At 50.4% G+C, this 27,866-nt stretch overlaps 1 protein-coding gene across 3 annotated transcripts in view; it reads left to right on the top strand.

Moving 5' to 3' along the window:
- Window positions 1-27,866, top strand: part of LOC129034258 (store-operated calcium entry regulator STIMATE) — a 77,485-nt gene that overhangs the window by 48,119 nt on the left and 1,500 nt on the right. The window contains exons 2-8 of one of the 3 annotated variants that reach the window (XM_054483886.2): window positions 7,060-7,108; window positions 9,828-9,923; window positions 12,622-12,743; window positions 17,572-17,684; window positions 18,709-18,786; window positions 19,544-19,693; window positions 21,887-21,997. In XM_054483886.2, the coding sequence (XP_054339861.1) occupies window positions 7,060-7,108; window positions 9,828-9,923; window positions 12,622-12,743; window positions 17,572-17,684; window positions 18,709-18,786; window positions 19,544-19,693; window positions 21,887-21,997 (719 nt within the window). Of the gene's footprint in view, window positions 1-7,059; window positions 7,109-7,336; window positions 7,404-9,827; window positions 9,924-12,621; window positions 12,744-17,571; window positions 17,685-18,708; window positions 18,787-19,543; window positions 19,694-21,886; window positions 21,998-22,250; window positions 27,539-27,866 lie in introns of those variants that run through there. The other 2 variants (XM_054483887.2, XM_054483888.2) reach the window with 2 other exon arrangements.

Genomic DNA, 27,866 nt, shown 5'->3' on the forward strand with positions numbered 1-27,866 from the left:
TGAGGCAGGTTTTTAGGCAAGTTAGATGGTACACAGCATAACTAGACTGAAAGCCCCTTGAGGGCAAGGACCATGTCTGTGTTGTCCATTACTGAATCCCCAGCACAGAGTAAGTGCTCAGTGCTGGTGGAGTGGATGGGTGGGTGGATAGGAAAGGCAGTTGAAGAGATCGGGGCAGGGAAGCCTGTTTAGGAGCAGTCTCATCAGCACAGGAAAGCAGTCCTGAGGGGCTGGGCTAGCTTGCTGGTAGAAATGGGGAAAAGGGCATATGCAGAAGACTCTTCAGTTGCAACTTGGCAGGGGAGATTGACAGCTGAGTGGGAAGGAGGGAGGAGAGTAAGGAGCCCCAGGGTGAGGACACTTCCATTCTACGCAGAAATGGCAGAGCTGGGCAGGACTAGCAGGGTGGGCAGGAGACAACTTGGCTATGAGGAACCCAGCAGACTGGGCCAGCCTGCAGTTGGAGCATCACTGGGAGGCCAGGGCTGGAGGTGGAGGCTGGCAAGCCCTCGACATAGGAGCCCTGAGAGGGGAACTTTTCCCCAGGAGTCAAGAGGAAGAAGGGGAGGCTGTGGAGGGAGGACAGAACCACAGGAGATAGAGGAGACATTCAGAGCGTTGGGAGGATGGCAGGGAGGTGAGCAGGGTTGGAGAATCATAGGATCCTCCTAGGATTGGGCCCCTTTGCTGCCTGGAGGGCCAAAGGAGGGATTGGTATGGAGGGTTGCGGCTGGCAGACCCAAGGTCTCACGCTTCACAGAAACCAGGACAGGGGTGGCTCAGCCCCGGGAGTGGGGAAAACAGACACACAGAGGAGAGGGAAGACAGGGTGCAGGGTGGGGACTCCACAGTGAGGCATGCTCTCCTGAGCACATGTTCATTACTGACGTTTCTATCTGTCTTCTCATTTAATCCTGGAGACAACCTGCCTAGCAGGTCATAGCAGCCCCCCACCTTCCTCTTTTTTGTGACATACAAAAGTCACATAGCTAGATAGTAGCAGAGACAGGATTCAAAGCCACATCTGTCTGACTGTGCCCAGGCTGTTGACCACTCCTCCTTTTCAGGGCTGATGAGACCCATGCCCGTCTTCAGGACACCTGCACACAAAAGACCGCGAGTCTGCTTAGGAGCCTGCTGTGGCTTGGGGATAGTTGGCGCACCTCATCACAGAAGCAACAGAATGGGACCTGTGTGCAGAGGCAGTGCCACTGAGTGCTGCAGGCCTCAGTCTCCACCTCCCCCTTCTCCCCTTTCTCTGCTCAGTAGGGCTCTTTCAGGAATCACTCCATCAGCCTTGGCTTCCAGCTCTGTGTTCGGGAACCTGACCAGCACTTGAGGTGTGGCTGCTACCCTCCATCAGCCTCCGCCTCAGGGGTGTGTGGGGATGAGGATGTGTTAGAAAGGGTGGCTTATGCTTTCCTGGCTCTGGCTCCATCTGAGTGAGTCCCCTCCATCCTGCAAAGCACCACTAATTAAGAAAGGTCTGTGGTCCTAGGACCCTGCCTGAGCCACTCTGAGCATGGTGTGTCTTCTGCAGGAGCAGCTGCCAGGCCCACGCAGGGCGCAACTGTTTCCGTGGGACAGGGTGCCTGGCTCACTGTCTGTGACACACACAGAGACCCCTCATTGTTTGTTGCCTGGAGATAAGTACCCCCGCCACCACACGGAACAGTGTAAACTCCCACCTCCCGAGTCAGCCCCAGCCATCCTTTCTTCCACACCCCATGTCCACTGTCAGCAGAGCCTTCAGCTCAACGTTTAAGACTCAACCGGAATCTGACCTCTTCTCCCCTCTCCTATTGCCCCAGTCAGTGCCAGCATGTGGTCCTAGTTACTGCGGGGGGTGAATGGGGGTGGGTGGTTGTCTCTAGTGGGCTCCCTGCTGCCACACCATCCCTGTGGGCTGCTCTCGACACAGCAGCCGGAGGGAGCCTGTTGGGCTGTGGCTACAGCTGCCTGGCCACCACACACAGGCCCAGGTGGAGCTCTTAGCCTGGGTTCTGGGTGGAGGTCCAGCTGCCTCTCCTGCATGCCCTGCTGCTCTGCCTGCTGTCCTCCAGCCCTCTGCCTGGATGGCTCTTCCCAAGACCCTCGTGACTTGGCCTGCACCTTCCTCGGGCCTGGGCTTTCCTTCATACCTCCTCACTGACAGTTCAGACCCCAAGTGCCAGCCCTCTTCTCTCTTCACCTGCCTCTGTGTTTACCTCCACGCTTGGCACCGTCTGCCATGCTCCATATGTTATTCCTCTCCCTACTAGGATGTGATGAAGGCAAGGGTTTTGTGCATTTCATCTCCTGCTGAATGGGGCTTGTCACGCAGCAGGCCCCTCAATAACATATGACGGTAGATGAATGAATTTTTCTGTTTTTTTTACCCCCTTTACCAAATTTGATTTGGAGAAGCTCTCTTAGTATTTCCTCTTCCTTTAAAAAAAAAAAAAAAACTCTGGACTGTTCTAGGGAAAGGGGATAGGAGGTAGAGAGGAAGGAGGCAGGAGCCCCACACTTCTGCTCTGATTCAGAAGAATTTGATTCCATTCTGAACTTGATCAAAGGTGCTCCTATATGTGGCTGTCACAGGGCACGCACGGGCACAGGCACACCATTCTCCTCCATTCCTTGTCTGAAGCCCAGCTGTAGGTCACAGTGATTCTCCCACATCCCACTTTGCTACATTGGCTCAAATCTCTGAGATAGATTTGTCTTTTCTTTTGTAAGTTCTGAAATAAAAGCCATGTGAATTCCTTGATCCATAATTCCTTTAATCAAAAGTAGCCCTTGGATTTTTTTCTTTTTTTTGCTTTTTTTTTTTTTAATCAGGGTCTCACTTTGTTCCCCAGGGTAGAGTGCAGTGGCACTCTTGAGCTTAAATAATCCCTTCCGGCCTCAGTCTCCTAAGTAGCTGGGACTACAGGTACATACCATCATGCCCAGCCAAAAAAAACAAAAAAAAAACAAAAAAAAAACTTTTTTTTTTTTTTTTTGGAGAAATGGGTCTTGCTTTGCTGTTGAGGCTGGTCTCAAACTCCTGGCCTCAAGCGATCTTCATGCCTTGGCCTCCCAAAGTGCTGGGATTACAGGTTTAAGCCATCACACCCAGCATAGCCTTTGTTAATAGTCACTTATGTATTCTTCTAGGAAAAAATAATACATAATACCAGCATAAATGTATATCCATTCAAAGTGGACATGAACAGAATCATGGTAGGCATATTATTCTATAATTTATTAGTATAATTTGAAAATCTTCTATATTAGTCCATATAGATCTACCTCATTGTTTTTAATTTAATTTTATTTTATTTAATTTTATTTATTTTATTTTTTTTTGAGATGGAGTCTTACTCTTGTCGCCCAGGCTGGAGTGCAGTGGTGCAATCTTGGCTCACTGCAACCTCTGCCTCCCAGGTTCAAGTGATTCTCCTGCGTCAGCCTCCCAAGTAGCTGGGATTACAGGCACACGCCACCACACCCAGCTAAGTTTTTTTGTATTTTTAGTAGAGACGGGGTTTTGCCTTGTTGACCAGGCTGGTCTTGAACTCCTGACCTCAGGTGATCTGCCCGCCTCAGCCTCCCTAAGTGCTGGGATTACAGGTGTGAGCCACCGCGCCTGGCCTACCTTGTCGTTTTTAGCAACTGCTTAGTATTGTATTGAACGTATGTAGTGTGTCATATAGACCTAACCCCATACTGACAGGTATCAGTTTTAGTTATGACAGTATTGCACTGAATATTCCTATACATCCTGACACACCTGCAATAATACTTGTATAGCATGTATCTGGCAGTGCATTGTAGATTAAAGGAGCATGGGCATTTAAAATTTTGTTAGATATTGCCAAGTTGACCTTTGTTTTTTGTTTCTTTGGTTTTTTAAATTTTTTTGAGACAGTCTTTCCCAGGCTGGAATGCAGTGATGTGATAGCTCACTGCAGCCTCGACCTCCTGGGCTCAACCAATCCTCCCAACTCAGCCTCCCCGAGTAGCTAGGCCCACAGCCATGCGTCAAGACACTTAGCTTATTTTGTTTGTTTTTTGTAGAGATGGAATCTCACAGTGTTGCCCAGGCTGGTCTCAAACTCCTGGGCTCAAGCAATCCACTCCTTAAGTTTGGATTACAGGTGTGAGCCACTGCATCCAGCCCATGTTGACCTTTAAATGGTTACACTAGTTCATTCTTCTGGGATGTTTTTCCTCAAACTTTTTATTCAAAAAATATTAAACTTACAGAAAAGTATTAAACTTACAGAAAAGCCTAAATAATAGTGTAATAAATAGCCAAATATCTTTCACCTAGGTTCACCAGTATTGTGATGCTACATGTTTTCGTTTGCTCAGGCTGCCATAACCAGATATCACAGAATGGGTGGCTTCAACAATAGACACTTATTTTCTCACAGTTTCTGGAAGCTGGAAGACCACAATGAAAGTGTCAGCGGGTTGGGTTTCCTTCAAGGCCTCTCTCCTTGGCTTGCAGATGACCATCTCAGTGTTCTTGCATGGTCTTTTCTTGCTGCACTCACACATCTGTGTCCTAATCTCCTCCTCTTATAAGGATACCAGTCATATTGGATTAGGGCCCGCCCACATGCTCTCATTAAACCTTAATTACCCCTTCAAAGGCCCGGTCTCCAAATAGTCTTGCTCTGAGGTGCTGTGGGTTTGGACTTCAACAGATGACTTTGGAGGAGCTGGCACAATTCAGCCTATAATACCACATTTGCTTCTCTTTTTATATATATATATATATATATATATATATATGTATGTATAATTATAACATTTATTATATAATTTGTTATATTATTTATAATTATAAAACCACTTATAATGTAATACATTTATTATACATAATTATAATGTATAATATATTCCCCCAAACCACTCAGAAGTAAATTGCAGCCACTCTGTTACTTCAGCATGCATCTCCTAGGAACAAGGACATGCCCCTCAGGTTATATTTGAAGTCCTTTATTTTATAGTGATGGGGATAGATTCCCCTGAAACAGAAGGAGAAATGAGCATGCAGTGGCTCTGGCCCTGACGGGGGGCGTTCCCTCCAAACGGTTTTGTCCTGGCCTAGTTTTCTCCTGTCTACTTCCTGAGTTCCAGTCCCCAAGTGAGACCTGGCATGCTTAAGGGAAGGGGCCTCCTGCTTCCAAGAGCTGTTCAGGCAAGCAGAACCTCTTGGCCTCGACTCCATATTCTCTGGCATTGAGGTTTGGGATCTGTGATGTGTCAAAGAGATGACAGAGCTCCTCACAACTTCACCTGCTCGTTGATCTCTCTCTGAACATGTCTTGTTACTGCAATTCTTTGTATAGGCAGTCCTTGCCTGGCAAATGCAGACTGCCTGTGTTTATTCAGAGAGTAGGGTTTACTGTCTTGGCTACCATTTTCTCCTTCCCTGTCTCCCTTCTCCTCCTGCACTCTCGCTGGCAGCTCAGGACTCTGCCAGAAGTTGGTTCTTTCCCGCCACCAGGAGTAACAAGGCATCTTCTGTGGGCTTGCAACAGCATCTGTTTCTTCCTCAGTACTTTTCTGTGGGAAAATATCACAGAGGAAGCACTTTCAGTGTTTGTTTTAGTAGATAGAATCATTGTGGAAGTACTTGCCTAGCACCTCAATGGAGGATACGTAGCTTCAAAACTTTTCATTTCCTCTTGTTCAGGCCATCGTGTCTACAGACCCAAGATTCAGACATAAATCGGGCAAGTTCTTTGCTATCCAAGGCCAATCAGGTTGTTGCTGAATGAGTGCCCAGACATCCACTGTCTGCTCAATTAACAGAGCTTCTTTTCTTTTCTTTTCTTTTTTTTTTTTGACTCTCACTCTGTGGCCCCGACAGGAGTGCAGTGGTGCAGTCTTGGCTCACTGCAGCCTCAACCTCCTGGGCTCAAGTGATCCTCCCACCTCAGCTTCCGGAGGAGCTAGAACCAGAGGTGTGTGCCACCACACACGGCTACTTTTTAGAAACTATTTCGTAGAGACGTGGTCTCACTCTGTCACCCAGGCTGGTCTCGAACTCCCAGGCTCAAGCGATCCTCACGCCTCAGCTTCGCAAAGTGCTGGGATTACAGGCATGAGCCACCACACCCGGCCATAGAGCTGCCTTTCTAAAACTTAGTCCCAACATGTCTTTGACTCTGCTTAGAACTCTTCCCTGGCTTCTCCTTTCCTACAGGATTCGTTCCAGTTTCCTTGGCCCAGCATTCAAGACCCTCCCTCATCTGGCCCCTGCTCAATTTGTCACCCTGTTACCTGCTGCTCCCCCAGGAGGTTCTCTTGTTACCTATTGTATTAAAGCCAAATTAAATGAGGCCAGACACACTCTGCCATGCTTTGTCCCTGTACCTATTGGCTTGTGATGTTCCCCAGAATGTATCTTTTCTCCCCTCCCTTATCCATTTGCCAAATTCTTACCCAGCCTTCAGGGCTTGGCTCGACCGTCCCCCATCAGTAAAGTCTCTTCTTCACCGGAAGATGGAAGACATACAAACACTTCGGTCCCCACTGCAGGGTTGGCCATCCTTCCCTTGTGCCATCATTCTGCCACAGACTTCACTCTTCTGTAGCACGTGTCACACTGTATGTGATATGTATGTGTCTAGCCCCCTGGTTGCAAGACAACTGGTTTTATCTTTGTATCCTTAGTGCCTGGGTTGGAGTAGGCACTCAGTAAATGTTTGAGTTGATGATGGATTTGTCCTTGGATAGAGCACATCCTGAAGTTAGAAGCAGCTGCGTTCAACTTTGTCATTACCAATCCTTATCTGAGTGAGCCTTGTGTGTCACAAAGGGAAAAATACAGTTTTCCACATGTTATGAGGAGTCCTTCTCCCTAAGTGTCCAGTTCTAAAGAGTCCATACCAATCATCAGCAACACAGGACCTCAGTGACCTTCGCAGGGCTTACTGTATGTTGTTACATGTTGAAAGAGTGTGTGTATTACCTTGGTTATACACACAGTGAGTAGACTGATAACCCAGCTTGTTACGTGCATCTTGCTTTATGTTACTTCTTTGGAAAACTACTGATGTCTGTCTTTTCTTTCAGTCAAACGCTTCAGAGAACCAAAGCATGAAAGACGTCCGTGGAGGATATGGTATGTGTTTAGGTATTAGTTCATTCTGGAGTGCTTTTGACTGTGTTGGGGGTCTTGGGGCTGGGGGTGGGGTATGGTGTTGGAGTGGGGAGGGCATGGAATGTGAGAAATGATACATAATATAATGTATCTGGAATCCCTGAATTAAATTCATTAGGAACTATGTATATTATGAAAGCATTTCTGTTTCTCCAGGTAACTTTTGATCCTATCTTTATTTTAGAATCACTCTGCTTCCACTTCTAGAAGATGGAAGATACACAAATACATCAGTCCCCGATGCTGGCTCCTTCATGTGTGTCTACCTGTTGTTAGATTTGGTTTAAATTCCTGGATTCTGTAGTCTGTATGTGCAAGCAAAAACTAACCTAAATTTGGAGATCAAACATAGCATATAAATGCTCCTCTCTCCAAACGAGTCTTTCTTGGTCCTAGCATAAAGGAAAACTATTTCTCTACTCAAAATACTTCTGACACCAAATATATGAGGGTTTTCTTCCCCCAGCATCAACCAGCTTTCCAACTCTGCAAATACCACTTGGGTGTTCCATAATTTAATTCACTTCTGACACTTAACTACCTGGAGTTAGAACAGAATCCACAGGTTAAGGGCTCAGTCCCACAAACTGCCCCCTTCTTCAATGCCAGTTGCAAGTAGTGGGGTCCTCAGGGTATCCACATTTCTGTCCAACTTTGCTATAAAGTCAGGGGTTCCCACAACCCCCACTTCCCTACTAAGGTTCAGTAATTTGCTAGAACGGCTCATAAAACTCAGGGTAACAGTTATTTACATTTACTGATTTATTATAAAGGACACAGGTGAACGCTAGATGAAGAGGTGCATAGGGCGAGGTCCAGAAGGGTCCTGAGCACAGGAGTTGGGGTGTGCCCCTCTCTCAGCACGTGGATGTGTTCACCAAGCCGGAAGCACTCCAAATCCCATTGTTTAGGGATTTTTATGGAGGGTTCATCATGTAGGCATGATTGATTGTTAACTCAGTCTCCAGCCCCTCCCTTCTCCCTGGAGGGTGGGGGATTAGGGCTGAAAGTTCTAAGTTTCTAATCATGACTTGGTCCTTTTGGTGACTAGCCCCATCCTGAAGCTATCCAGGAGCCCACTAAGACTTGCTTCATTAGAGCAAATTTCCTTTCATTAGAGCAAATTTCCTGTCTTCCGGGAAATTCCATGAGGTTTAGGTGCTCGTATCAGGACCAAGGCCAGAGACCAAATACTAAAACAAAAACTCCTCTTAGCACCTCTGTTACTCAGGAGATTACAGGTGTTTTAGGAGCTCTGTGTCGGAAACCAGGACAGAGACCAAATACATATATTTCTTAAATAGACTTTGATATATATATCAAGCATATATTTATTTCACAGAGGATGATCCTGCAGTCACAATTTTTCCTTAGTAAAATGGTGGTACAGCTTCAGAAGTAGGTTCTAAAGACAAAACTCCAAAATAATACATCACTTGGAAGGATACAGTCAGCTCTTCAAGACAGCACTGTGTCCACAAGAAGCTGCCTGTTTTAGGCTGCCTTGGGCTTCTACCTTTCCTAACAAAATAGCCATTTTATTCTTCAGAGGAAACGTCAGTAATCACTGTGATAAAATTTTTAAGCGTGTTCTTGCTTGTTCTTAAACGTGTTGCTGGCGAATTTGATAATTCTTTTTATTTTCCCCCCGTTGATTTTTGTCAAACCCTGTTAACTTTAGAATGTGTGACTCCCACCTCAGGGCTGGGGCAGGACCTGGTGGAGACCTATCTTTGGGGCTCTGTGAGTCTTACATATGTTGTCCTTTGGTAACTCCTCCTTTCCAGTGAGTCTAGGGAATGATTTTCCAGCCACCGTCACTGGGTTGGTCTGGATAATATCTGCAGTCCTGAGACCCTGCCCAGCTGGGCGGCTGTGAGAGACAGCCATGACCAAGAGGTGCCTCGACCACAGAGGAGAGTGGCTGCCTGGTGCTGGTGGTGGAGAACATGCCGAAGGCACACGCTGTCTCCACCATGCTTCTGTCACATAGGTGGGGGATAGCTCCTCTCAGAGATTAACGCCCTTGTTTTTTCTTTTTTGAAATGCTTACCATCTAGTCCAAGGGCTGGCACACTACAGCCCGCAGGCCCGGTGTGTATGATTGTAATAGCTGTGTCTATGACTGCATCATTCTCTAGTGGCAGGGCTGAGGAATTGAGACAGAGATCGTATGGCGCACAAAACCTCAAATATTTATTCTTTGGTCCTTTACAGAAAAAATTTGCCTACCCTAATCTAGCCCACTGTTTAAATGGCAGCAGCTGAAATTTCTTTAGGGAATCCAGCTGCAATACTGGATTTGTGCACATCTTGTTAATTTCACACATAATTTAGGTCATTTTGGGTGAAGTTGAATGGGAGCTCTTTAAAATAGAGGCACCTTGGGCTTCATCACAAAGCAGTGATTGAGCATTTTATTTTGAAGTAAGAAAAAAATTTAAAACAGATTTTAAATATCAATCCTTGACCTTTTAGGGATTTCAAAGGCAATGTTATTGAAGGCTTTGAAAGGTGGCTGAGATGCCAAGCCTGAGTTAGTGCTCAAGGCCCCAGGAAGACATGACCAGTGATTGGAAGGTTGGGGTGGCTTTCTTCCTGTTTCAGTCTTCTCGTTTTCCTCAAATTGGATATTGCCCTCCTGTCAGGCTAATAACCAGTGTTGGTTTATTTTGTACAGGTTTTTAGACACTTCCAAACAAGCCATAGGAATGCTGTTCATCCACTTTGCAAATGTATACCTAGCAGATCTCACTGAAGAGGACCCTTGTTCACTGTAAGTGGCCCCTATTTGAGTGCAAACATCAGCTGCCCCTCCATTGAAAATATAAGCTGGCCTTGCTTTCTGCTGCTGGTCCTGCTCCCTCTGGCTTGAGGAGAGGGTGCTCCCCTTTTCCTATGTGCTCCCCTGAGAGACCATCCTATACATGCTGTCCTGGAGCTCACATACACAGCTATCAGTTGGCTTGTAGGGCTTTGCGTGGTGACACTTCCCTGTGCACTGGCTTTCTGTTCATCAATCCAAGTTCTGTCCTTTGATTTTCTAGTGTCCTTATGTCTCCCAGTTTCCAAGCCGCCCCTGGCAAGGAAGGATAATGCTCTATAGGAGTGTCTCTGCGCTGGAACCAGGACATACTGGGGCTTCTCTGTGGCATCAGCCATTCAGGGTCAAAACTGTTGTTGACCCTCATTGACCTCTTCCACCTTATCATTGCAACGTGCCTTCCATGCAGCCCCCAGAGCAATCCATCTGTGACCTCAATCCGGCCATGATATTCTGTCCTCTTTGCTGATGGCACCCACATAGTGCTTCTCTTAGCAGGTGGAGTGGCAGAGGAGGCTTGCCTACCTTATCCTGGCCCCATCTTCTGCCTCCCTTCGTCCTCATAGCAGCCTGCCATATATTAATGGAGACTTTGATTATCCCCATTTTACAGTTGTGGAACTGAGGCACAGAGAGGTTATATATACTGTAAGTTCACACCGCTCAGGAGTCATGGAGCCCAGCCAGTCTGGCTTCCAGGGCCCGCATGATGCTTTGCTGTCTGTCAGAATCATCTGTGTTGAGGATGGAACATAGAACTTTCTCTCTTTATTCCCAAGGCGTGGCACACAGTAGACTTGTAATTGTTTGCTAAGTGAATGAATGAAAGTAAGGTCTGTATGTACATCACATGTCCTTGTTCTTGCAGGCGTGAGATGCTCTCTCTGGACATTAAAGTATCTGAGAGCAGCATAGCCTCAGGCCAGAGAGAAATTGCCTTGGAAGCAGTTGCTGCTCCTGCCATCTGTGGTCTGAGAGTGACCCCTTGTGATTTTACAGAGGAAGAGCAGGCAGGAGAAATGCCCCCTGCATCTTTGCACTGGTTTTCCTGCTGACCTACCCTAGCACAGGCTGCGCCCTCTGGCATCAGAGTGCTGTGTGCACATCACCAAAGCTCCAGCCCGGGATAGGAGGCTGTGAGGCTACACAAAATGTCTCAAGCCTCAGCAACTGGAAAGCTCACCACACCTGGAGTGTGTGGTGTCCTGCAGCTTACCTGCAAGGATTTCAGAGCTACATGGTATCGCAGAGGGTCAGTACTGGACCCAGTGCCCTTGTCTCCCACTCTGTCTACCATAGAGAGCTGGGGCTTGTGGTCAGTAGTGCTCAGCTGGATCTGGGTACAAGGCCCTCAAGAGAGGGTGAGTGGAAAAGGGCCTTTCTTTTTTGAGAGAAAAGATTTTGTGTCAGATGGAAACAGACAAGAACACAGTCCATGTGGCATGCCCTTCAGAGCCTCCTCCTCTCACTCCCCCAGTTATCTTGCCTTTTCCCATGGGGAGTAAAGCTCTCTAAAGTGTAGGCTGGGCGCGGTGGCTCAGGCCTGTAATCCCAACACTTTGGGAGGCCGAGGCGGGCAGATCCCTTGAGGCCGGGAGTTCAAGATCAGCCTGGCCAACATGATGAAACCCTGTCTCTACTAAAAATACAAAAATTAGCTGGGTGTGGTGGTGGGTGCCTGTAATCCCAGCTACTCGGGAGGCTGAGGCAGGAGAATCACTTGAACCCAGGAGGCGGAGGCTGCAGTGAGCTGAGATTGCACCACTGCACTCCAGCCTGGGCAATAGAGGGAGACTCCATCTCAAAAAAAAAAAGTGTAAAAATATTACTTATGCTTGACTGCAGATGGGGATGGGCAAAGGCCATGTGGCCCTGCTGTCTTTGTCTGTGAAACCCGAGAGGCTGTTTTCCTGAACCTCTGGTGCAGCAGCACTGTTCTGGGCCTCCTGGGCTGGACTGTTAGGGAGTGAGCAGAATCATTGCATAGATGTTTCTGTCATCAGCTAAGTTCTGTTTCCTGTTGTTTTCCCTGGCTGCTTCCAGGTACTCTGTCTTCCATTGAACCTTCACCTGGCAGAAGCACTGGCAGGTTTTTGTTTTGTTTTGTTTTGTTTTTTTGAGACAGAGTCTTGCTGTGTCACCCAGGCTGGAGTACAGTGGTGCGATCTCAGCTCACTGCAACCTCCACCTCCCAGGTTCAAGTGATTCCCCTGCCTCAGCCCCTGAGTAGCTGGGACTACCGGTGCGTGCCAGCACGCCCAGCTAATTTTTTTGCATTTTCAGTAGAGACAGGTTTCACTGTGTTAGCCAGGGTGGTGTCTATCTCCTGACCTCGTGATCCACCCGCCTCGGCCTCCCAAAGTGCTGGGATTAGAGGCGTGAGCTACCGCACCCAGTCAGCACTGGCAGTTTTAAAGTGTCTTTGTCCCTCACTCACCTCCCTCAGGTGGTCCCACTCCTGATGAGCTTCGGCACATGGTTGGGGGGCACCTGGAAGTGACAGCTACACTGGCACATGAGGGCTCCCAGCCCCCAGAACAGGCCCAAACAAATGCTGGGTCCATCCGCTTCCCTCAGGCCACCCTGCATCAGCCATGACCTCTGGCCCCGTGGCTTCTGCCGTGACCATGCATGTGCCCTGTCCTCACAGGTACCTCATCAACTTCCTCCTGGATGCCACCGTGGGCATGCTGCTCATCTACGTGGGGGTGCGCGCCGTCAGCATCCTGGTGGAGTGGCAGCAGTGGGAGTCCCTACGCTTCGGCGAATATGGTAATGTGCTGTGGATGCCGGACAGGGCGTGAGGGAACTGCTGGAGGTCTCTGCTCCTTGCCCCATGCGGCCCACCAGGCAAACAGATCCAGAAATGGCTGGGGAGCTGCCATTGTCTCTTCTTTGTGGTAGAGGGGGCTGTTCTGGGTTTCAGCACACCCTCCTGTGGATGTGGGTGCCTGCTTTACCACCAAGGCCCTCACCTTATGGCAGGGAAGGTGGCAGGAGGCAGGAGACACTAGATGCAGAGAGAGGGCCGAATGTCTGCTCCTTCTAATAGAAGACACCAGCAGTCCCACACACAGGGCCACAGGGCCTCTTCATTCCGCCAAGCTTCCTGTAGAGCTCACACCACCTGCCTACCAGGTTAAAGAGATGGGGCAGCTCTCATTTTTTGAAGGTGTTCAGTAATGAGGTGGCAAGCCCTGCCCCTCTTTCTGCTGCACATCTTGTCCTGTTGCTAGGCCATTCCACACGGCTGGTACTGGAGGGCACCTTCTTCAGGCCCTCACTGCCCTCTGAGGTTTCAGGACAGAGTTAGGGGTAACATCAGCTCTCTCCCACCCTCACAGCTGGCCCCAGTGTCTGCAGACAAAAGCTCCTCTTCCAGGTAGAGCAGCATCAGTGGAGCCTTTGCCTTGAGAGGGCCACAGAGGACAAGAGGGAGGGAAAGCGGATGGAATTCGGGATCCCCACTCTCCTGTCCTGGTCATGCCTCCCAAAGAGCTCATGGCTGTGGGCTTAAGGGCCACTCACTTCTAGATGGCTGAAGATTCACAAGGCACTGACAGTTTAAAAGGGGAGCCCTTTCATGGAGCTGGCTATGAGTGCCTTGGGTATTTCCAGAAATGTTAAGTAATTGTTTGTCTCCGTTGAGGGGAGATGAGCTCAGGGGAGGGCTTTTCTTAGCCCCGTTACTTGATGCCTGATGAGTCACTGACTTAAGATAGTGTCCAACACACAGCGTGTGCCTCCTATGGCTCCAGGGAAGGCTTCTGAGAAGCTGCGAGTCATTGAGTCCTCAGCTGCAGAACAGAAATGGACCACAGTGGGGGGACCAGCACAGCATCATCTTCATTTATAGAATGGGCACCCATAGGAGTTAAGTGACACACAAAGCTCACCCAGCCAGTGCATGGCTATGGGAGCCTAGGGCTGCTGCACCAGGATACCTAAACCCTCCCACCACCCCCACAAACAGTGCTCGCAACTACTCCTTTGCAGTTGAGATCCCTTCTAGAAGGCGTGGCTCCCACCTCTACTATAGCTGACTAGTGCTAAGGTGAATCCGCCACAGTCTGTCAGGTGCCGCTCAGTGACCTGGGAGTGAAGATCAGGTCTGGTTCGGATACACCAAGCATTAACGCTACCAGCTGTTCCCTCACATTTTGTCTTCATCCCCAAGGGTGGATGGAAAGGAAGAAGGCAGTGGTTGTGTTTCAGCCTCCTTCTCAATCTCTTGGCCTGCCTCGGCCCCTGCCCCTGGGTCATCCCACCACTGCCTTTGGGAGCCAGAGTCTTCAAGCCAGAATGTCTCCAAATAAAGCTGCGGGGACCATCCTGAGTCCTCCCCAGGCGGAGGAAGGATAGCTTGTCTGCACAGTTACCTGTTGTTTTCTATTTCCATCCATTTCTGTTGTTTTCTATTGCTACTGTAACAGATTTCCGCAAACTTCATGGCACAAATTGAAACAACACAAGTTGATTATCTTTTTTTGTTCAGAAGCCTGCCATGGGTCTCACTGGGCTAAAGTCCCACTGTCAATGGGGCTGGCTTCTGGAGCCTCTGGGAAGATTGTTTTCTCGCCCTTTCCAGCCTCTAGAGTCTGCCTGTAAGCCTTGGCTCGCGGCCCCTCCCTCCATCTTCAAAGCCAACAAGTCGCTGGGTTTATCCCACATCGAGTTGCCCTGACTTCCTGCGGCCTTCCACTTTAAAGTGTCTTTGTGATTACATTGGCCCCACCTGGACACTCAGAACACGCTCCCTGTCTTAAAGTCAGCTGACTAGCAGCCATAATTCCATTTGCAGCCTCAATTCCCCTTTGCTGTGTGATGCTGCACACTCACAGGTTCCAGGGATTTGGATGTGGGCAACTGTGTGGGGCTGTTGTTCCGCTTCCCATACCTGTTACCCTGCCCATCCATTTGAGGCAGAGGTCCCCACAGCTCTCTTCTCATGTAAATGAAGAAGAGGGGCTTATTTTTCTAGGATATGTCTTTTGTTCCTAGAAGAGAAGGCCAAGAGTTTGCTGATGAGAATGTGGGACTCAGGGAAATAAGCCACACAGCCCCGGTGGTTGAGACCAGATCCAGGTGACGCATGGTATCTGCACTGTGATTACCAGGCCACTCTTTCCCATGTGGGAGCCCTGATATCTGGGTCACGGTGCTTCACGGGTCTTGCTGCCCGTCCCTGGCCAAACTCTCCCTTTTGGAAGCCTCTTGCCACAGATGTGTTCCCTCCTTTTGGCCCCTATTGCTGTGACTTCTACTGAGGAAATAATTAAACCCAAACAAAACACCCACATGCCTGAGGTTATTCATTGTAGTGAAAAGCAAGACATACAAGGGCCGGGTGCAGTGGCTCACACCTGTCATTCCCAGCACTTTGGGAGGCTTAAGCGGGGAGGATCACTTGAGCCCAGGAGCTTAAGACCAGCCTTGGAAACAAAGCAAGACCCCGTCTCTACAAAAAAAATTTTTTTAAAATTAGCCAGGCACAATGACATGCATCCTTAGTCCCAGCTACTTGGGAGGCTGAGGCAGGAGGATCACCCAAGCCTAGGAGTTTGAGGATGCAGTAAGCCGTGTTCATGCCACTGCGCTCCAGTCTGAACGACAGAGTGAGACCCCATCTCTAAGAAAACAATAACAGCAGTGACAAAGCAGGACATACCACACTGCCTGGCATGTCTGTCCTTTAAAGAGGAGACTGTGGGGGACATTTGAAAGACTCGCAAGTGAAACAGGAATCAGGAAACACAGCAGCCACGTGTGCTTCTCCCAACGGTGGCTGCGTGAGATCTGGGTTCCCAGAGGAAATGGTGTGCCAGACAGGGTCACAGGTGCTTTTTCTCTTTTCTCACGTTTGCGAACTTTCTTATTTTAGCATCTAAAGAGGCAGCTGCAGCTAAGTTGTGTAGCAGAAACCTAGAACACTGGGGCAACATGAGGCGTATGGGAGGAAAAGCATTTTCCTCCTTGTCAGTCACTTAAAACTGAAGAGCAGATGGAGTGAGCACACTGAGCGAGCGGACATCCTTCCATAGTAAATAAGCGGTGCCGCGCGCTCTGCTGGCTCCCGAACACTCCAGTCCTCGCAGAGAGATTTCCTAGTGGCGCTTTCTGTCCAGCTATCCTCAAACCTACTTAATGGTTTCTCACAAATAAGTTCATCTGTTGTTTTGAGAACTGTTCTTGATAAGGTTAGGTGACTTACCGAAAGGAAAAGGATTGCAAAACTCATTAACAACCTAGCAAGGAGGGATTATGCTTATGAAATGGGTTTTTTGCCTCAAATGTCTCTTATCCCTTAAGTGAAAGTAGAAGGGAAGACCTCAGAAGAGGCAACTGATGTGTTTCTGCCACACTTCTCCCAGGGTTTTCCAGAAAAGGGAATGGCCTGGTGTTTTGTCCATTGCAGCTGCATAAAGTCATTCCCTTGTGTACAGCTGACAGGCTTGGGCAGGGCGTGGGCCTCCAGCACGGGTGCCCAAACAGGGATTGCTGCAGAAACAATAAAGTCAAATGAGAAGCTGGAGATTTCTCTTTGGACCAAGTTATCTTCTCACAGCCTGGATTACGGCCTTTGCCCCCCCCAGCCCCCTGCCCCACCGCCGCCCCCAAAATGCTACCCTGTTGTACCCCCTCTTCTGACCAGCTGTGATAAGGCAGCTCTGGCAGAACTTCCAGGGTGAGCCCCAGGCGGCCTTCCCACATCCCACTCTCCCCTGGGTCTCCCACTTTGGGGAGGCCTGTGTGGCTCCCAGGAGCCACCCTAGGGTTCTTCATATCACAGGATCATTCCCTGGAGGGGCTGGTCTTCTCTCCATTCAAAATGTCCTAGAGGCATTCCAGGGCCTGCACATCCCCAGCTTGGACTATTAGGTCCCTCGGTTTCTCAAGCATGGTGACTGAAGGGGTCCCAGATGGACCTTTGTCACAGCCCTGGGCCCTGGCCCATCCCTTCCACCTCCTTGCCCCAAGGACTTCTCTCTTCACTTCCTTGTCCCTGGCCAAGGTGTTTGGGGTGACCCGTGCTGGACAGTCAGAGTCCAAATTCCTCCAGAGTCACGTTTCTGCTCTCAAGAGGCTGAGGTATCAGGGACGGCCCGGGGAGTTGGGTAAGGGATGGGAGGTGGGGAGGTGGGAGACAAACAAAGCGACTGGGTCCTGCTTCATCATCCACAAACATCAGTCCACTCATGGACAGAGAAGGGAGGGGCAGCCCCGCCGTCACTGGAAAAATCAACAACGGATAAGAATAGCAGTCTTGCTTCATACAGCTTCTGCTGCCAGCAGGCAGAAAGAACAGCTTTTCTGAGCTCCAGCAATGAGCACTTCCTAACTTTAGTGCTTTTTAATCCTATCTTAGAATCTCTTAAAAGAAAGGCCATTTTAGTATCTTCAAATAAGGAATTCTCTGATTTTATTTAAAATACTGCATTTGTCTGTTAAGGATGAGGTAATCCTTTGGACTTTTGGCGGGGGGCTCATTAAGTACCTTTAGAGCCAGGGTTCTGGGGTGCGTGTGGGGGAGTGGGGTAGGGACATCATCTCACTCAGATGCCTGGGCCCCATGTGACTAAGCACCCGCCTGTCCCTGCAGGAGACCCTCTGCAGTGTGGAGCCTGGGTCGGGCAGTGCGCTCTTTACATCGTGATCATGATTTTTGAAAAGTCTGTCGTCTTCATCGTCCTCCTAATACTTCAATGGAAAAAGGTTTGCTTCGTCCCTGCATTAGTAGCTCCTTGCCATGCTGAGCAAGCAGCACTTCCTCCCCATCACCCACACATGCCAACTCTAGGAAAACCAAACTTCTGTTTTAACTCTGTGAATGTGTCCTGGATTTAGTCTGATGTGGCAACTACTCCAAAGAGCTTGTCAGTTCTTAGCATCCATCCACTTTAAATGTCTGTTCTAGATGAAGCCTTGGGATGTATAAAACTAATGAAATACAGTCCCTGCCCTCAGCTTGCTACCATCTGATGGTGATTTTTAGGCCTTGCGACAATGAATGTTTCTACATCGGCAAACATCCTGTCACACACCTCTCTTGGCTGGTAGTTTAACTGTGGTGCCACGGGCAGCTTCCACAGTCTGTGACCTTCAGCGTGCCGATGCCCTGGCCAGCCCACGGGCTCCCCAACCGTGGCTTCCGCCCTCTGACCCCAGTTCTGTGTAGATAAACCCCCACTCCTCATCCCTGAATGCCCAGATGAGACCAGCCAGAAGCCTTTGAGAACAAGTGGCTCAGCTTGGCCTCCTTTGGGTTTTATTTGTGTTTGGATTTTATTTAAGAAAATAAGCCAAGGCTTTTCAGAGCTGTTGTCTTTTAGAGGTGGTTGAGGTGTGGGATTTCTGTTAGAAAGTGGTCTGGGGCCTCGTTGCTGGTGTCTGTAATGAGCATCCAATGTGTTCACCCCTCCAGCCCCCTGAAGCCCACACTCTACTCTCCCGGTGGGCACTGCTTGCTTTGCCCTGGCTCGGTGGCTGTAAGCCCACTGCACTTTGCAAGTCCACACTGAGGGGAAAGCTGCCAAAGCACCAGCTGCTTAATGTGGTCTCCAAGGCTTCCTTGTGGACAGTCTTATCTGGGAACCCTGGGCATGAGGTGCCGCTCCCATTGGGCTTTGGGGGAAGCGTCTAAGCTAAGGCTCCCTCGGGCCTGTGGGTACCATCCACCCACCCCAGGCACACTCTCGGTGGCCTCTCCCTACCTCACTGAGTCTGCTTCTCTTTACAGGTGGCCCTGTTGAATCCCATTGAAAACCCAGACTTGAAGCTGGCCATCGTCATGCTGATCGTCCCCTTCTTTGTCAACGTCAGTGTCATGTTGCGTTTTTATCCCGGTTTGCTCCCTGCCTGGCAGGGTTCCTGTCCAAAGTTCTGAGTCTGACAGAAAGCTCACTTTGTAGCCATCAGGTCTTTTTGCGTGACCATTTGCCACCTCTCCCACCCCCAGACCTGGAAATGGCAGGATTACCCCTCAAAAGGCAGGGCCCCATCCCAGGACTCCTGTCCAGGATGGAGGGGCCTGGGAGCTTTGTCTTGTCCTCCCTGCCGAGGGGCCTCCCACCAAGAAGTCCCACCCATGTGTAGCGCCAGCCTCTAGTTCAGGATCGTTCTAAACATACCCATCGTTCATTCCTGACCACGGATCTTGAGAAACTCCTGAGCACAATGGCTCAAAGTTAAGAAACAGAAGTGGTGAGGGAAGCTGGGACAAACAGATGACGGCAGGGTGTGCCGGCCACCCACACGGAGTCTGTGGGGAGGGGCCCGGAACGCATGTCCAGAGACCTTGCTTCCAGGCCCCAAACAGGCTGTTCCCCCAGTTACCACAACAAAAATCCCTCGGCACGTTCCTTTCACACTCTGATCAGAAAACTGAACCCGAGGATGTGGAGACTGGGAATCTCTTTCTAAGCTTTGGGAGATAGCAGGGTGATTAGATTGGGTTTTTCTTTCCATAGCTCTGGATCTTATAACCCGGAATAGGAGTGGGCAGATGGGGGCTGTTCGGCTTTGCTTTGAAAAATGGTTTATCCCAAAGTAACCTGCACTTTTCCTTCCCGCAGGCTTTGATGTTTTGGGTAGTGGACAATTTCCTCATGAGAAAAGGGAAGACGAAAGCTAAGCTAGAAGAAAGGGGAGCCAACCAGGACTCGAGGAATGGGAGCAAGGTCCGCTACCGGAGGGCCGCATCCCACGAGGAGTCTGAGTCTGAGGTAGGGCCTCCCTGACTCTCCAAGGGCCCAAGCCATCGTATCGCTGGCCCAAGGGGGTCTCTGGTCTTATGTTTGTGTATGTTCTTCCCTTGAGTGCTGAGTCACAGTGCGAGCCAGAGGGCGGGAGAAGAGGCTGAGCCAGAGATGAGTGAGGGACAGACAGCTCTGTCCAGCCAGGACCCATTCCTACTGTCCCTTGGGCCTGCCTAGGGCAGGAGGGCAGAGCAGATGGGGGTGGCTTGCCTGTGACAGTTCCTCTGTCAGTGGAGATGACAGACAGGAGAGGAAAGTGCTGCCTTGTTTGGTGAGCTGGCAAGGACCGTCATGGGCCTAATGGTTGACATTCAAGCATTAGGGTATTTGAATCTCTGCCCAACACTAAAGAGCAAGGGAAGTGTTGGCTCAGACAGCTGGAAACTTCTAAAATATAGGGGTAGCCAGACCTTGCAGGAGGAACCTCATCTCCCCCTTATTTTCTGGTCTTCTGAGTTCAAAGGTTTGGACCTCAGGGAAGAACGGTGGCCATGAATAGCAGCCTTGAGGCCAGGATATGTGTTCTGGCGGCCCCGCAGCACTCACCCCACATCTGCGTGCAGGGCCAGCTCGTGGGAGGCATGGGAGGCCTAGGAAGTGTGCAGGTGGGAGCTGCAGAAAAGCTGAGACGAACGTCTTCCCCGGAGAGGCTGTCAGACACGTGGGTGAGGTGCAGGTGGACACATAAGTATTTTGTCATGACACCATAATGTGTTCTAAGATTGAGGCATAGGTAGAACCCAACGAGGGCCCTGGGACAGCCTGGAGGGAGTTTCAGAAGACGAACAGATAGTAGGACAGAGGGGAAGCCGTGTCTTCTCTAGGTGCTTATCTCTAGAATCTGGCCAGCACCTGTCATATGAGAGCTTGGTGAACATTAGGTGAGTGGCAAACAGTGTTATGGGCAGAAGCAGCAGCTCATGAGCATTCACAGTCATATGGTTTGGTGTCTGGGCCATAGTGTGAAATGCACTGTGGCTTGTATTCTGGAGCATAGGACAGAAGGACAAGAAGTGAGGCACAGGCTGAGCTAGATGGGCAATGCCCTGTGATCCAGGCTGAGGCATTGGGATGTGCTCTTACAGGTGGTGAGGAGCAGTGGGAGTGTGGTGGTCGGGACCAAGACTAGAGGCAGGAAGCCCTGCAACGGAACAGTGCAGGGAAGAGGAGGTGAGACTGCCTGCCCGGCCCTAGAATAGGAGTTCGTGTTTCCCTGCACTGCTGGGCTTTGGACCTCCTGATCCCAATCTAGGTGGTTCCAACCTTTCCCTGGTATTCAGAGGTCTAAGGAGCCAGGCAGGTGGGCAGGGGATGAGTGTGTTTGCCCCAGCTGCATGGCTGAGTCATTCCAGGGGCTTAGAACAGCAAAGTGCCGCTATTTGTCTTCAGCAGTTACAGAGTTGGCTCAGAGCAGCCACGCTGAACTCCCCCTGCCCACAGATGCTTTCTCTTCCTTTTGAAAGAGGCTTTTCAGTCTGCTTCTGCAGTATTTAAGGCAGCTTCAACAACTGCATGTGTCATGGTTGAGCTTTTTTTAGCCAGGGTGACCTTAGGCTGCAGATCCCTGCTGAGTTTGTCCTGATGGAGTTCGGTTCCCCTGGAGGTGGACCGAGAAGTGGGGAGCATTAGCAGAGGAAGGGGGTCTGTCGACTCACTGCTGGCTTCAGTAGCCCGTGAGTGTCCTTGGAGTGAACATGGCCTGTGGAGGCTAGCACGTCTCATTGAATACAGGGAGCTTCCCCTCACTCTCTTGTAAAGAAACGTTAAGACTTGGCCGGGCATGGTGGCTCACGCCTGTAATCCCAGCACTTTGGGAGTGCGAAGCAGGTGGATTACTTGAGGTCAGCAGTTTGAGACCAGCCTGGCCAACATGGTGAAACCTCATGTCTACTAAAAGTAGCAAAAAAAAAAAAATTGGCGTGGTGCCACGCACCTGTAATCAGCTACTCAGGAGGCTGAGGCAGGAGAATCACTTGAACCCAGGAGGCAGAGGTTGCAGTGAGGTGAGATCGTGCCATTGCACTCTAGCCTGGGTGACAGGGTGAGACTCTGTCCAAAAAAAAAAAGAAACATGAGACTTGAAGGGCCCAGGGTCCAGGGAGGGCAAATGATGAAGGCCCTGCTGGGGGTGACTCAGGCCCTGCCTCTCTACTGCCTCAGATCCTGATCTCAGCAGATGACGAGATGGAGGAATCCGACGTGGAGGAGGACCTCCGCAGACTGACCCCCCTCAAGCCTGTGAAGAAAAAGAAGCACCGCTTTGGGCTGCCCGTATGACACATTCCCATGCTGGGGGTGACGGGAGGGCCCCGCCAGCCGCTGGTGTGCAGAGGTCATCCCGCAGCATCGTTCCTTACCCTCTCTCTGCCCTTCCTTTCTACCTCTGCTCCTCTTGCTGTCTCTGCCCGCTCTCGCCTGCCCCAGACTACTGTGACTTAAAAAGAGGGAAGAGGAGCCAGCGCCCAAGGGGGCCATGGGCGGCTGGAGGTCCCCATTCAGTTGCACTACAAACACTGACCAAATATGCAAGGAAGGAGTTGTGTTTGTTGTCGTCCCAGACAGTGTTATGAGGGACCTGAGGCCCTGCCCCGTGTCCGACCGAGTGGCAAGGTGGAGGGAAGCACAGGCACACAGACCGTGGGTGGGTCTCCTCACCGCAGCTGTGGGCAGTGCGAACACATAACGCCCTTGGGCTAAAAGTGACTCGTTGACCAAGTTGGAACCGGAATGCTTTCTTACTCGAAATGTCTTTTGTAACTATTGATTTCTGAAGCTGGTTTTATGAGCTCTGACAGTGTTACCAGGTTGGGGGTATGTGTTTATTTCCTACAAAGTACTTACGGGACTAATGGGCAAAACAGAGATTTTTAAGTCTTCCGTATGCTGTTTGACTTTTATATTTTTAAGTTATATTTTCATACTATTGTATTTAAAAACTCTTTTTAATCCCCAAAGAAATGGGTTTATTTGCCTTTCATGGGGTGTGGGCTGGCAGGAGGAAAAGTCGGGAGTTTTTTATTTGGAATATTATTAGATGATGCCCTATGATAAGATGAGACAAATGATTGAGGAGGGAAGGAGGATGGCCCTTCTCTAGAATCAGCAAACCCAGTGGTTCTGTGAAGGTCAGACCCAAGCTTGGAGCAGCTGGTCTGGATGCAGATCCAGGAGCTGCAGAGTGTGTGGAACAGGAAGGGCTCTGCCGAGGGCCCACAAGCTCTAGCATTCCTGCTGGCAGATTAGAGATCTTAAATTTGACCAAGAAAGGAACTTAGCTAAGAGGTCTTTGTGTCCAGAGGACCCAAGACTACCAGACTTCTGTGCAGTCTGCCTGTCTGCAGAGCCTCCAATCACGGTTTAAAGAGGTCTCAGCCTCTCAGCCCCCACTGCTGCAGCCTTCAGAGCCAGCCTCTGGACTCAGCGCCAGGAGCCTCTTCTCCTGCTGCCCTGGTACCTGTCATCCTAGTGTCACCTATTTGTTTTGCACAGCATTCTGGAGAACATCTGCCTCACAAAGTGATCCTGTTTTTCTCACCCTCCAAAGCTGAGGTGGCTAAGGGAGGCAGGGGTGAGAGAGCTCACTCTCTAAACCACAGGCAGGGCAAGGTGCTTCTAGGCCGTGTCCCCTCCCTGGGGAATGGTCACTACTCCTCAGCATGGCCACAGGCCCCTGTGGTTTTGGGAGTTTGCTGAGTGACTGTGGAATGGGCTGACCCCAGCCGTTTCCCTGCTGTGGAAGCAGCAAGGTAGGGGCACTGCTCAGTGGTTTGTCAAGCTCAGAGGCAGCCACGGATGGTTAGGAACAGGAAGCCATACTGCTAAGGTGTAATGAGCTAAAAGGGAGACATCCTGGACTTCAAGTGAGACAAGTGCAAAGGAGGCCACTCCACTTAGGACCTTCCTTTTAGACCTGCATGAACATGTGTTTCACTTAAGCACATTGGGTCCGAATTGTGGCGCATGAACCCAGCTGTTAAACCAGGTACCCTGGGACTGCCCTCTGCCTCTCAGAGCCCTGCCTGTCCTGGACTTGAAGGCAAAACATCAGGCAGGCCTTCTCAGCCCATCTTCGCAGGAGTGCAGAGCCAGGGTGCTGAGAGGAGCAGGGAGTGTAACTACAGTAGGAGGCAACTTTGCTGGTGTCATTCCTGCTCGGATTGACTGTGCTCCCTCCCATCCATCCACAGCTATGGTAGCCAGTATTTCCCCAGCAGCTCTCTAGTGGGGAAGAGTGGCTGGAACCAGGCCATTCTCAGTCGAATTTGGGAAGACCAAGACTCATGTTCCTGACAGGACGGTCATTCCCTCATGGCATCACCGACTCAGTTCTAATTCCTCCTCTCCTATTTCATTTTGGTTTGAACAACCTGTGCCTGCAGCTGTTTCTTCCACCTTCCTGGAGCTCACAATCGGAGCTTCATGTTCAGTCTTGAGCTCCTAATGTTTCCAAACAGGGCAGGAGATAGGAGAGCCATAATCTGTGAAAGCTGTGAAACAAACCCTGGGTTATGTAGACCTCAGATGGTCTCATCTGAAGGCTTGGCCCACTTCCCAGTGAGCAGAGGGTTTGGGGAACAAAGAAGTAGCTGAGGAGTGATGGTTTTTCCCTGTATCCTGATTTTCACAAAGGGCTTTAGTCTCTGAGCTGCAGCTAGTACCTGGCTAGCTGACCAGGGGACGGGGGTCTAATAGAGTGTCTGACTATAGGGCACCTCTCGTGTTTGGCCTTCCCTTTCTTGTGTGTTTGTGTGTGTGTGTGCACGCGCACTTGCACACACATGTACACACACAAATCTGTATCCCCAGGAGTGCCTCCTGCAGTCACTGGGGGCTCTTCCGTGGTGTACCATCCCATGAGAGCAGATCAGAGGGCTGTGGTCAGGACTTCCTCCTAAGCTGCCCTCCCTCCCTACGATGAGTTTCCTCTCCACCTGCTCCAAGGTGCCTTATGAGGTGCAGCTCTTCACCTGGCCACATGGCATCCATCACCGTGTTGAGAAATGATGGGACATTAGCTGGTTATTGTGTGCTATCAGTCTGATTTGTCCAAATCTGGACCTCAGCCAAGCCACCTGTGGTGGAACCTTGCAAGTCAAGGTCATGAACAAATTTCTTGTAACTATTGGAAATAAACTAATGAGGTAGAACTGTCGTATCCAAATGGAAGAGGTGGTTGGTACTGTTAACTTCCTTTTGCTGTCAGAGGGTTGTTGACAATGGCAAGGGGGGATGTGAGTGAGATCCAGGTGGTGGTGGCTTCTTGGTCCACTCAGCTTGCACACTTGCAAGAGGAGGGTCTGTGGCCCCTCGGCCATGCTGGTGGCCTCCTTCCTCAAGCTTTAACTTGTGTCCTCCCTGGCAACAGGGAGTCATGAGTTAATGTCACCTGTCATGCCTCTTTCTTCAGGGAAAATATTAAAAGGCTCAAATCCAAGCTGTGACTTCCCTTAGGCAGTGTAAGCCTGTAGGGTGCAGCCCCAAGTTTATGTCCAAAGGCTGCCTCAGAACCCTGGAGGGAGCAGCGCCCAGCTGGCAGCTCACTCTGCCCTTGCAGTTCACTGGCCTTTTCGCAGCCAGGCTAAGATAGGCAGTGCAAGGAGCTTCCCACTGGCCAGAGCAGCTGCCTCGTAGAATGTGGGGCTGGCTTTTAGAAGTTTCACACGCTTGCAGCTAAGAGTGCAGAGCTCTCTGTTTTACTTCGTGAAACATTGGCAGCTCTGAGGGGCTTGGCTTTTGGTAAGGGACTTATGGTCTGACTTGCCACAAGCACCTTGAGCTCCTGGGTTGGTTGGTGGTTGGTTGGCTGGGTTGTTTTAAATTTGATTTTTATTTTCCTGAAGTTTGTTAGAAGTCAGACCTATGTGAGCAAAACCATGGCCCACTTCAGCAGCCATCCAGTTGGGGGTGCTTAATCGGTGGTGGTAGGATTCATGGAAACGTTTTTTTGAAATGAAAGAGATGATGTACTTACGTTGTAAAATGGTTTACAATAAAATTTGGCATCTTATTACAGTTTTTTAAAAAAGAAACCATCACATTTGTGGTTGTTGGTTGTGGGTTCTCTGGAGTTGAAACAGCTTGGCAGGGTCAAAAAAGATTCCTCTGTGAATTAGAAGGTTCTCCCCAGGGACCGGAGTGAGCAGGAACCTTACGAAGCCTCATGGCAGGAGTGGGAGCCAGCAGCCCAGTAAAAAGCCAAACATGCTCTTGCCATGTCCATCTCCACTTCCTCGCTAGTGAGAATTAAAGCAAGTCCGTCTCTGAGGAGGACATCGTGTTGGGGAGGTAGAGTATAAGCAGTGAGCAACCCACATCCTTGTCCCTGAGGCTGTGGGGCTGGAAGGCAGGTCCCTGGGCAGAGCCACAGCGTCAGGTGCCATCTGCAGGGGCACCCCTGGAGCTAGTGGAAGGCCCCCACGAGGCCTGGCCTGCCCTCGGCTGCCTCTTGGCTCATGTGCCACATCCTGGGCATTCCTCATGTCAGCACTTGTCTCAGATCAAGCCTGGCAGTCCTCTCATTGGCCTCCTGGAGCCAGGGTGGCAGGAGGGGAATTGGGGTGGGGTTCAAAGTATGACAGCAATGGAGTGGCATTTGGGATAACCAAATGTCAGTGCCTGGTTGGGTTCCATCTGCCTGGAGCCTTCAAGGATAAAAATAATCTCCATCATAAACTGAAAAGGACTTCGATACGTGTGTTACTGGGAGGGCTGCGACCTCCTACGCACACCTATTCCGCACACCCACCCCAGGCTTAGGCTCCTGGCCTGTGCCCTGGGGGATCTTCCCCTTGCAAGGAGGGGCATGTTAGGAGCTTCTAGCAAAGAAGAGCTAAGTGACCTTCTGGGGAGCCCTTTGGCCTGTTCTTGTCTCTGCAGCTTAGTACCTGGAGTGGGCTTCACTCTCCCCCATCCTCTTTGAGCAACTGAAACTGTTCTGCAGGCCAGCCCCCCTGCGGTGGCCTCACCTACTCGAAGGCCTGAGCCTGAGTCTGTTTCCCACCTCTGTCTCATCAGTGCTGTCACCATCGAGCATGGTTTCCTCCCTGGTCCTTTCCAGACCCCTTACTCCCCACTCGCTGAACTTGCAGTTGGAATAGGACAGAGGACAAGGACATCAGCAAAAACATGAGCAACTCCCCAGGCTCCCTTTACCTCACTTTCTCCACCTGTGAACCTGTGCTAGCCCCTCTCTCTGAGTTTGCCACAAGGGCCCAGTGAGCTTGCCGTAAGCAGATGCAGCAGACACGGGAAGCTCCTGCTCCGCCACCATGCAGGGTTGGAAAATCTCTCCACTGGAATCCAGGGGAAGGGATGGAAGAGGAAGAAAAACAAGCTTGGAGCAGTCCAAGCCGGCTAGGGCCCTCCATTCCCTCAGGGACACCCCACACCCACCCCACACACTGGGATGAACCCTTGCAGAGGAACAATTCAGATGGTCACACATTCCAGGACCCAAATCCGTAAACACAAAGCATGTCCGCCAGTGCCAGCACCTCCCCCCGGCAAATCAAGCAGCTGTCCCAGAGGGCACAGGGTCTCTGCAGCCATCTGCTTTCATCAGGGCTGCAGCCCCCAGGCAGCAGTACTGGGAGCCCCTCTCATCTCCGAGAATAAACTCTGAAGCCAGCGACCCTGTGGACCTGAATCATCAGGGAGCCTGTCAGAGGAGGGGCAGTGACTCTCTGGGACAAGCAAGCAGGCTATATAAGTTTCAGAAGGCTGGGCTCCACTCAGATCTTTTCCAGCGGCTGCTGCCTGCCAGAGAGGCGCCTTCAGAGACCCAGCACTTACACAATACCCACCATGTCCCAGGTAGGACCCAGCACGGGCTGTGTTGATGCCAGAGGGAGTGGAGGTGGAGTCCTGGACACTTTCGGCTCTGGCAGCTGTGTCTTGATCTGAGCCCCAAGCATGAACTGGAGGCTCTGCAGCCCTTGGGAGATGGGGGCTCAGGGAGGACCCCCTGAGGAACCCCTCTTCTATGTGGCTTTGGTGGTATTCCATGGTTTGTTAGGAGGAGTGGAGAGAAATGTTGGGGATGGGGGGCCTAGATAGATCTTTGCATGTGCATGTGTGTGTGCACATCTGTGTGTGTGTGCACGTTTGTGCGCGTGCATGTGTGTGCTGCCGGTATAGCTCA

The sequence above is a fragment of the Pongo pygmaeus genome, chromosome 2 (assembly GCF_028885625.2).
Source record: "Pongo pygmaeus isolate AG05252 chromosome 2, NHGRI_mPonPyg2-v2.0_pri, whole genome shotgun sequence".
Lineage (NCBI taxonomy): Eukaryota > Metazoa > Chordata > Mammalia > Primates > Hominidae > Pongo > Pongo pygmaeus.